This window comes from Lycium ferocissimum, unplaced genomic scaffold (genome assembly GCF_029784015.1).
Source record: "Lycium ferocissimum isolate CSIRO_LF1 unplaced genomic scaffold, AGI_CSIRO_Lferr_CH_V1 ctg18301, whole genome shotgun sequence".
In the NCBI taxonomy this organism is placed as follows: domain Eukaryota; kingdom Viridiplantae; phylum Streptophyta; class Magnoliopsida; order Solanales; family Solanaceae; genus Lycium; species Lycium ferocissimum.
This window is the reverse complement of record NW_026717725.1, coordinates 1,963-13,118: the sequence shown is the minus strand read 5'-3', so window position 1 is coordinate 13,118 and position 11,156 is coordinate 1,963. Positions and strand designations below refer to the sequence as shown.

The 11,156-nt window shown below is 37.8% G+C and overlaps 1 protein-coding gene across 1 annotated transcript; it reads left to right on the top strand.

The window, feature by feature from the left end:
- Positions 1-3,088: 3,088 nt before the first annotated feature.
- LOC132042838 (uncharacterized) lies at positions 3,089-8,035 on the top strand. The gene is made up of 3 exons (XM_059433350.1): positions 3,089-3,335; positions 4,000-4,254; positions 7,812-8,035. Exons 1-3 carry the CDS (start codon positions 3,089-3,091, stop codon positions 8,033-8,035), a joined length of 726 nt encoding a protein of 241 aa, XP_059289333.1.
- Positions 8,036-11,156: the final 3,121 nt, after the last annotated feature.

Genomic DNA, 11,156 nt, shown 5'->3' with positions numbered 1-11,156 from the left:
TCTTAGGTTCTAAATCAAGTTTTGAGTTAATTAAAGTTAGATTTTCAATTTCCACCATTGTTAGACCTTGAAACTTGAAGACTCAAAGTGGGTCTTATATAAAAGGTTGAAATTGAGGGTTGAAAGTTGTTGGGTTGATTTCTCCTAGTTAAGAAGGGCAAGAATCCAAAAATTGGAAAGATTTGGAGTATTTCGGTGTTCTTGATCTATTTGGTGAATATGATTTTTGATGTTTTGAATACTTGTGTTCTTGAGTGTTCATAAATATTTTGTGAATATTCATGTGTGTTCTTGATAATTTCAGATTTACTAACTTTGTTTTATCTCTAATTTTGGTAATAAGTGTTAAAGCCCGTATATTGTACGTTTGGAAATTCCCAGGGTCGTCGTGGAAAGTTAAGGGCGAGACCATTTTCAAAAATTACTTTAATGGACGAGTTGTTGTAAATATTATTTATGACTATTATTAGTATGGAAATATTGGAAAAGGTTAAGGGCAAAAAGGGAAATTTACAAATGGCATCATGGTAATTTTGCGGAAAGGCTAAGGGTAAAATGAGAATTTATGATGTTAGAAAAATTCATGGAATGGCCATGTTGGCAAAATGTAAAAGATATGGAGGTGTATGCTCACATTTTTTTATGAGAGCTAAAGTGTACATGGAAGACAATTAAGTCTTCTTTGTTATTTCAAGAAATTTCTAGGAAAGAAATGAAAAGGATGACAAAAAAATAAGTCATCTTTGCCATGGAAAATAAGAAAAATTCTAGAAATAAAGAAAAGAAAAAATCTAGAGAGGGGGCATGTGCCCTACATGCATGCAATATGTATATATATAAGAAAGGGGTGGTCATATTTTATCAAGGAGAGAAAGAAAGAAAGAAAGAAAGAAAGAAAGAAAGAAAAAGAAAAGAGAAGGGAGGGAAGTTTCGGCCATGGCTAGCAAAATCTAGCCATGGAAAAATTGATGAGAAAAAAAATTATTATTCCCTCCTAGTATTCTAGCTCGTTTGGAGGTCCTCTACAACATGGAGTGGTTGTGGGAGTAAGAAAAGCATTGGTTATGTAAGTTGGAAACTCTAGCCAAGTGAGAAGACAAGTGGAGGAAGGTAAGGTTCCATCTTCTTTTATATGTTATGAATGGTTATGCATGTTGTAGTATGTAAAAAAGGGGTGAAATTCATGAGAATATGGATGTTGTGTGTTGGCCGTGTGTATGCATGTTGTGGCCGTATGGTTGTTGCATGATGTGAAAGACAATGAATTAATTGTTCTTAGTATTGGTTGTTGTCGTAATGTATAGAAATAGATGAAAAATTCATGAAAACTTGTTGGTAGTTGTTGTGGCTGAAAATGATGGAAGGTTGACAAGTTATGGTGAATTAATTCTAGTTAATGTGATGTTGGCTTGAATTCTTACATTGCATGGATAATGTTGTTAATGTAAATTGATATTATTGGATATTCTAGTTGTCGCCGTTATGAATTATGAGAGGAAGATGGAAGGTTGTTGTTGAAGTTAGTATACATGAATGATGATGAAATGTATAGTTGTTGTGAATTGGAAGGTTTCGGTAAAGTAATATGTTAATTGAGTTGTTAGAAGATTATGTGAATTGAATTGAAGTGAATTGAATTGAATTGAATTGAATATAGAAGTGTTGCTTGAATAAGCGCTAGTATTGTTGTTGGATTGGCCGAGTGGAATTCTCGGGTTTGTTGATGTTGGTTTGGGCGAGCCATATTCTCGGGACGGTGTACTTTCGGGGGAGATCTTGCGGGAATTTCGGCGAATATAAGTGAATTTATTTGAAAAGTTGAGACAAGTGAATAACAATGGATTAAATGATTGTGTGAATTCTTTGGTATGTAGATTGACAAGTTGGACGAATAAGCGTAGCTAGTGAGGCGCGGCACAGTATGTTAAGGCTCGTCCCTTTTCCTTCTATGGCATGAATCATACGTTGCGATTTTATAAATGCTCCCATAACGTCCTTATTTTCAAAAGTTAGAAGTTATGATTTCAAAGCATGATTTTCCTTCCTAAAAGTTTATGAATGTTTTTGCTAGGTTCGGATTCGAGGACGGATCCTTTTAGAAAAGGGGAGGATGATATGATTCTCATTGGCTCGAGTGCATTTATAGAGCCTATGATTTGTGGTGGAGCTCAATTTAGAGTCTGTGATTTTCATTGGTGCTTATTCACCACATTTGGAACGTTTCAAACGGCCTCACGTGTGTATTTCCACACTACACACGTGATGATGATCAATGATTATAGCCAAGTCTCTACAAGCTTCGTAGAGGTGGAATCCTACAAGGTTTGGGAGGTTGCTTGGTTAGGAGATCTAGAGCTCAGGATCCTCGCCCACAAGACTTGGAAGGTAGCTTGGAGGGTTATTTGCGCAAAGGGCTATTTGTGCAAGTGGCTACTTTGCGCAAGGAGGGTTATGCTTGCAAGAAAGCCATACATGCAAGGTTGATTAGAGGGCCATCTATGCAAGGAGGGGCGTGTTTGGCCATTGAAGGTCAATTCTTGAATTGAAGATTACACTAAGAAGACTAGCCAAACCAGGCCCTTACTTTATTAAGGGTAGCATTGTAATTTCCTATTACTCTTCTTTATTTAGCTTGTATATATAGCTTGTCTTTTATTTCATTACTTAGATTAGATTGGATGAATTATGTATTGAATACTCTAAGGAGTGATAGTTTGTCAAGGGTTAGCTTAGTTAATGGTGGATTCCATTGTTGGTTTGTGAACCATTTTTCCATTGATTTCATGAAGGGTTGTTCATTTGTGGATTTCAATTGAATTTCCCTTGCCTTGATTTCAAATAGCTTAGGTTCTATTGGTTGAATCCGATTGGAAGGGTCTAGGTTTCATATACTTAGGTTTGTCCATAGATTCATTATCATTATGGTCTAGTTTCTATCCCTCTATTTCTCATCCCTTTTCTTCAATTCTTATCCCCAATTTCTTATTTATCCTTAATTTCGCTTTTAGGTTTTGATTTGGTGTTTCCCCCAAATCGATTCGTATCATTGGGATATTATCAGGTTAGGGTAAAAGAGGAAGACATTCCAATGACAGCATTCAGGACCAGGTATGGGCACTATGAGTTCGGTGTTATGTCATTCGGATTAACTAGTGCTCCAGTTGTGTTCATGGATTTGATGAATCGCATGTTTAAGCCCTTCCTAGACCTATTCATGATTGTGTTTATAGATGATATTCTGATTTATTCGCCGACAAAAGCTGAACATGCAGAATATTTACGAGCAGTGCTTAGAGTTCTTCGAGATAGAGAGTTGTATGCCAAGTTCTCTAAGTGTGAGTTCTGGTTGAACTCTGTAGCTTTTCTTGGCCATATTATTTCAAGTGAAGGCATTAGAGTGGATACTCAAAAGATTGAAGCTGTGAAGAATTGGCCAAGGCCCACGACACCAACGGAGATACGTAGTTTCTTGGGTTTGGCTGGTTATTATAGAATGTTTTTCTTCGCTTTCAGCCCCATTGACTAAGCTAACCCAAAAATCAGCTAAATTCCAGTGGACGGATGCATGTGACGGGAGTTTTCAGGTATTGAAGGACAAGTTGACCTCAGCACCCGTCTTGACTCTTCCAAAAGGAACAGATGGCTATGTGATATATTGTGATGCTTCGGGTATTGGTTTGGGGTGTGTATTGATGCAGCACGGTAAGGTTGTTGCATAAGCATCTAGGCAGTTGAAGAAGCACGAGAAGAATTATCCAACCCATGATCTTGAGTTAGCTGCGGTGATCCATGCTTTGAAATTGTGGAGACATTATTTATACGGTGTCCATGTTGATATCTATACTGATCATAAGATCCTCCAGTATATCTTTAAGCAGAAGAACTTAAATTTATGTCAGAGGTGGTGGCTAGAGTTGTTGAAAGATTATGATGTTGATATTCTATACCATCCTGGAAAGGCTAATGTAGTAGTCGATGCTCTTAGTCGTAAATCCATAGGTAGTCTATCAGATGTGCAGCCGGAGAAAAGAGAGATAGTCCACGAAGTTCGCCGATTAGCTAGCCTTGGAGTTCGGCTGATAGACTCAGGTGATGTGGGAGTTGCAATTCAGGATACAGCAATGTCATCTTTGGTAGCTGAGATAAAGGAACGTCAGTACGAAGATCCAGTTCTAGTCCATTATTGGAATACAACTCCTCAAAAAGAAAAAACACTCTTCGTGATCACAAGAGATGGAGTACTCAGGTATCGAGGTAGATTATGCGTCCCTAACATTGCAGGCCTTCGTCAGCAAGTTATGGGGGAAGCCCATTATTCTCGTTATTCTATCCATCCGGGCACAACAAAGATGTATCACGATCTCAAAGAAGTTTATTGGTGGGATGGTATGAAAAGAAATATAGCTGTTATATCCCGTATTTTTGTACATTGGAATATTCTTAAGCTAATCGAGATAAGTTTAAGGACAAGATTATTTTAGGATATGAGATAGAGATTTTTAATCCCCGATTTTAATTAGTACACGAATTGCTTATAAATTTTATTTGGTATAGAAATATTAGTGGAGATTAGGGATTAATTAACCATGATTAGATTATTAAGTGGGGATTAGGGATTATATTAATATTAAATCATGTCATTAGTGTGCCAAGTGGACCCCACTATGGCATGGCCAAATCTGATTGGCCCATGCCATAAGTGGGGCACGTGTAAGCTTCTTGGACAGCATATATATATTGAGTTGATGACTAATGGACCAACCACTTCATTCATTTCATCAACACTTTGTTGAATTATAGAGATAGAGAGAGATTCGACCATAGCTGTCCATGGTGAAGCTCAAAATTTGTGATGCAAATTAATTTTCCAAGGTATTCCAACTATTTGAAGGATCAATAGCAACGTGAGTTTGGTTGTTGGGGGCAGCAAGAATACTTGTCTTTTAATTCACCAATTTCAGCAAATTAAGGAGCCAAGTTGTTAAGGTAAGATTTAATCCTCTTCTACATGTTTTAAAGGTGGTTTGGACTTGTTATAATTTGGTAAATGTGAATTGGATATAAGAAATTATGTATGTTGATGTTGAGATGTTGTTTAGGCCGTGTAGGGGGCTGTTTTATTTGGAAATGGTGAATTAATTTTAATTAGTATTGTGGCTGTTGTTGACATGGATTATGTGATGAGAATGAAGGAATTAAATGGTTAAAGTTGAAGTTGTATTTGTTTTGTGGGCTATTGTAAGGACTTATTGTGATATTAAGGTAGTTTTCTTGCATATGAATGAATGATGTTATTGTCGTGTGGTTGCTGGTATAATTCATGAATTTAGATGAAAGGAGTGTATGAGATAACGTATAAGGAGCGTATATGGTTTGTTTGGTGTATTCGTAGATGTTCGTAAGATTATCGGGCATCTCTATGTTGTTAATTAGGGGCTGTTTTGGGCATGTTGTTATTCTTGTTGAATTGGAAGATTAAGCATAGTTAAGATTATATATTGTGTTGTTGTATTGGTTGGGCTGTTATAAGGTCGTTTCGATGAAAATGTTATGACTATGGATCATTAAGAATAACTTGAATATGTCGTAGTCGTATGTAGATTATTATCGAATGTTGTAATATGTGGGCTGATTGGAATGTCATGCGATGTAGTGCTGTTCAGAGTGTTCTCGAATCTTGTCTTGATTAGTCTCAATATAGTACTTGAACGTGTGGTTGTTGATGTTGACTTGGCTGTTATGTAGTTGGTTTGAATATAAGGGAAACACCGTCTAATTTTCTAGAAATGAGCTACTAACGTTGTAATACATTTGAACCTTCCCGTAGCTTAACCATAGCTCTTGACGTCTTAATATAGGTTGAGACACTTCGGGCAGCGTATACGTATTGTGTCACGGATAAACATTAAAGGTATGTAAAGCTATCCCTTCTTTCTTTTAGCATGTCTTAGATGTAAGTGACGTATGATATGAACTTTGGGGTAATTTTATTCATAAGCTTCGAGTGTGATTCATGATCCTTATTCACTTCTTGATGTTAGAACTCATAAGGTAATTGAGCTATTGCCTCTCAAGTCTTCTATATGTTGGATAGTAGTCGGTATGTATAAGCTCCTATTCTTAGAGACTCTACGATGACTAATGTCCTTGACTTCCATAAGCTATTTCATGTTATCTTGATACGTGTCTATGATTCCTGAGGCTCTATTCGATATAGTCCATAGTGGCATTAAAAGGGTACTTAACATGACCATCGCCTTGATACTCAGATGTTAGTTCATTCTACTTATTCTATTGAGTCTCAAATGATGATTTAGTTTGCATATGGTTGCTCACTACTCTGCTCGTGCATACTGTTATTACATCTTTCATCGAGTCCCGGGCCGGGTATGTATTCGTGCATAGTTTCACTGCATTGTTCACCGAGTCCCTCACTAGAGGGCCGGGTACGGTATATATATAATGATATGATGATATGACGATATGATGATGTGATGATGGCACCGAGCCCCATGATGGGTCGGGCATGATATACATGTATACGACTGATTCACCGAGTCCATAATGGGCCGGATATGGTATATGATATAGCTATGCATGATTTTATTTCATAAGGCACATGTACAGTGATTTCTTGATTATCATACTTGTCTCCTGGAATCTCTACTTCAGTTATGATCTTTCTTATTGTATTTCATGCTTTATATACTCAGTACATATCTCGTACTGACCCCCTTTCTTCGGGGGCGTTTCAATGCCTGCAGGTATGACATAACTGTGCTTTGGTGATCCTCCGGCTTAGGACTTCTATTCAATTTGTCTTGGAGTGCTCCATTGTCCGGAGCCTAGACTTTTTATTACGAATCCTTTTGATGTATATATGTGTTCATCCGTGGGGGTACGGCGGCCACGTCCCGTCATATGTCACTTGTTGATACTCTTAGAGATCTGTAGACATATGTGTGGGTTGTATATAGATGTTGTTCGGTTTGTGTTAGCATGACTTATATTTTGGGACGTTCCCATACGTAGTGGCGCCCTCGGCTTGCGTATATATATATTTTGGGATGTTGTATGTAGTCCGGCCTTGTCGGCTTGCATATATATATTTGGGACATTCCCATACGTTATGGCAGCCTTGTCGGCTCGCGTACTATGTTATCTTTTAATTGGTTGTGACTCCTCAGGAGACAGGTCATCTATATATAAATGTTACGTTCTGAGATAACGTCTTGTTTTTGCAAGCTTCCATATTGTGTTTAATTTCGGGTTATATCTAACAGATATGTATACGAGTGTCCAACTCGGGCACTAGTCATGGCCTACGGGGTTAGGTCGTGACAATAGCGGAGTTTGTCGCTCAGTGTTCGAATTGTCAGCAAGTTAAAATAGAGCATCAAAAGCTTGGAGGTTTACTGCAGGCTATGGAGATTCTGACATGGAAATGGGAGGTAATTAACATGGATTTCATTACAGGGTTGCCCCGTACCCAGCGGAAGTATGATTCGATATGGGTCATAGTTGATAGGCTTACAAAGTCCGCTCATTTCCTACCTATCAGAACTACCTATTCGACCGAAGATTATGCGAAGCTCTATCTTAGCGAGATTGTACGACTTCATGGTATTCCTACAGCCATTATTTCAGATAGTGGGACGCAGTTCACAGCTAATTTTTGAAAATCTTTTCAGATGGATTGGGGACTCAGGTGAGTCTTACTACCGCTTTTCATCCGCAGACCGATAGATAAGTTGAGCGTACTATACAGACCCTTAAGGATATGCTTAGAGCTTGTGTATTGAATTTTCAAGGTAACTGTGATGATCATTTGCCACTTATTGAGATTGCATATAATAACAATTACCATTCCACTATTCAGATGACTCCTTATAAGGCTTTATATGGATTGAGATGTACATCTCCTATAGGATGGTTTGATGTCAGAGAAAATCAGTTAGTTGGTCAAGATTTGATACAGCAAGCAGTTGACAAAGTGAAAGTAATTCAAGAAAGATTACTAGCAGCTCAAAGTTGACAGAAATCCTATGCAGATAATCGACGATGCAAGTTGGATTTTGAAGTAGGCGATTGGGTTTTCCTGAAAATTTTGCCTATGAAAGGAGTGATGAGATTTGGCAGGAAAGGTAAGTTGAGCCCTCGGTGCCTCGGACCATACAAAATTATTCGTACAGTGGGTAAGGTGGCATATGAGTTAGAGCTACCTTCTGTGTTGGAGTATGTGCGTCCGGTATTTCATATATCTATGCTCCGTAAGTGTATAGGAGATTCCTCGAGAATCGTATCGGTGGATTATATGCAGGTGACCGAGCAGTTATCCTATGAGGAGACCCCAATGGCTATATTAGATAGACAGGTTCGTCGATTGCGAACTAAGGATGTGGCTTCTGTTAAAGTACTCTGGAGAAATAATAATGTCGAAGAAATGACTTGGAAAGCTGAAAAGAAGATAAAGACTAAGTACCCGCACTTATTTCCGTTGTCCTAGGAGGCTCAGTGTGAGTTATCATCACCCCCAGGTATTGATTTTATTTATAGTTATTGTGATTGGTCGTGTGAGGCCATGGTATTGGATATCTTAGCATGTAGCCCTGTGTGGCATTATTTTTGGTTGATGTGTATAGGATGGATTGATATATTTACAGGGGAAACTCTGGCGAAATTTTTATAGATTCACTAAGAGTCTAACATTCGAGGACGAATATTTTTAGTGGGGGGGGGGGGGGGGGAGAGAATGTTACACCCCATGGTTTTGTACCTTGAGATTTGCCGTACATTGGTAGTTCTAATCTTGAACATGGGCGTTATCAAGGTTAAATGGGATTAGACAATGATGCAAGCCCACTTGCCTCAAGGCCATTTACAAGGAGCCAAGCCCGAGAACTACAACACTTGCAAAGCCTATTCATGAAGCGGGAGGCTCTTGAGTATATTTTTGATGAGCACCTTGGATCCCAAGTCCATTTGTTGATGAAGATTGCTTGGGAAGAAGAAGAGGAAATGAGAAGTTACCACAATAGCTAAAAGATGAAGAGTTGGCTATTCTTGCAAAGGGGATTTCAAGATTTTGAAGAAAGAAGAATAGCCAAACAAGGCCCTTGTCTCATTAAGGGTGTTTATGTCATTTTGCTTTCTTTTATTTCTAGCATAGTATAAATAGCTCTCTTCTTCTTCATGGAAGACTTGGACTATTTTGAATATTCATATTTGATATTGTAAAACTCTTGAAAGTTGAGAGATTGTGAAACCTTTGATTGAGGGTTTGTTGAGAGGATAGGTTATTAGGGATTCTAATCCCTCTTGGTCATCCTAAGAATTTGGTTGCTTCTTATTCTTAAATTTAGAGGGCTTAGTTTTCTATAACTTTGGTTGCTAAATTGAGTCTAAGTTGTGTCAAATTATCTATCTCTTTTATTTCTTGCATTTTCTTGTTGTTTCGTTTCGATTATTGTATCAATTGGTATCAGAGCTTGGATTAGATTTGTTCTATCAAATCTAGCCTAGGGTTTGTTGCTATATAAAAAAAAAAAAAAAAAAAAAAAAAAAAAAACTGGAAATTTTCCACCAAAAACCCCAAAAATTTTGTGTTTGTTTTGTTGTTTTGTTATTAGATTCTTGTTCCTTAGTACGTTAGGGTTTCAAATCTTCAAATTTCGTGTCATTCAAGTCAATATTAAAGAATCTACCATTGTTGGGTTGAAGCTTTAGAAAAAGTTGAAGAACAATTTAGTGGGTTTTGATTTGTGACGAAATTGGGAGTTGATAACCAATGGGCTTTGTTCTACTAGGTTAGGGAGCTTAAATCCGAAATTTGGGGGGTAAAATGAGTTGATTTGGAGGTAGCTAAAAATTTGAATGTTCATGTGTTCTTGAGCTATCTTCATAGATTCAAGTGGAGAAGAAGACTCAAAAGGGAAGTTAGATCCAAAAGTTTATACCCAAGTTTTGGAAAAGTGTTTTTTTTAACCCCAAATGGAATGGTCTAGGTTGAGTGGGTCCATTGTGTCAAAAAAAGTCAACAAACCCAGCCCAAGATCCAAGAAATCCCGTGTTATACGTCGTCGCTGAAGCAAATATACGGTCCAAATTCACGGATCGTGAAAAAAGTACGGACCGTCAATTCAGTCCGTCAAATTGAAGCTTGGAAAAGTTGAACACTGTTGGAGATCTACGGTTGAAATATACGGACCGTAAATAAGATACGGTCCGTAGATTTGAGAGCAGTTCCCAACCGTAGATTGGAGTGAGATTTGCTACGCTACCGTTGATTTACGGTGACCATACACGGACCGTACATTTTATACGGGCCGTATAATTGACGAATTCCCTTCCGTAAATCTGAAGCCAAAAGTCGTAGATTCTGTTACCCATTTACGGACTACATCTACGGTCCGTCAAAACATACGGACCGTATAATTACCTCGGCTCGAATAGTAAATTCCAACAACAAAAAGGTACATTTGATTCAATTTCTTCACTTCTTTTCCAAAAATTTCCATTGATCCTTGGTTGATTGTTTGTCTCCTTATTCCTTAGGTAAGGAACGAAAAAAAAAAAAAAGTATAGAAATTTTTAAATTTTCGTTACTTCAAATTGATACCTTGGATCAATTGGGACTTCAAGATCGCGATTTCAAATTATCACCTACCCGGGCCCGAAATTTTATTTATTTCCCGATTTTTGCATTCCATTTTCTTGTGTCTCTCAACTAGTAGCCATTTAGTAGTTGTTCCTACTTATGTTTACTAGTTCTTGTGTTCGCATTTCTTTGGTGCCAATTCTTTCGTGCTTTTCTTCGTTTTTGCCTCGTTGTTAATTTCTTGGTTCAAGTCCGTTAGATTGAATTGAGTCGTCCATCTTTCTTAGTCTAACAGGAATCTATTCCGACCAAGAGTAGAATTTAAACCCTTGTGACTAGTCGACATTAACAAGCACGCAATCTTTGGCGGAAGCAATTTGTGAGGCAATTAAAGGTGCGCATACTTGAGCGATTTATGAGTTGATTTTACTAATCTAACGTGTTTGCTTGTTTTGTTGAGTGTCTTTTAATAGGTACCATGGCTACGGAGGATGAAACACAAGTTCCCACCGGGGAACTCACACTAGTTGATGTAATGAGGGCCTTGCAAGCCTTGAAT

What these genes read in the sequence shown, in the direction of transcription:
- LOC132042838 (XM_059433350.1), top strand. Translation starts at nt 3,089, where the DNA reads ATGACAGCATTCAGGACCAGGTATGGGCACTATGAGTTCGGTGTTATG. An exon ending in GTATGCCAAGTTCTCTAAGT is followed by an intron (nt 3,336 to 3,999) that starts GTGAGTTCTGGT and finishes GTAAATCCATAG; the next exon opens with GTAGTCTATCAGATGTGCAG. An exon ending in TGGAGTACTCAGGTATCGAG is followed by an intron (nt 4,255 to 7,811) that starts GTAGATTATGCG and finishes TGAATTTTCAAG; the next exon opens with GTAACTGTGATGATCATTTG.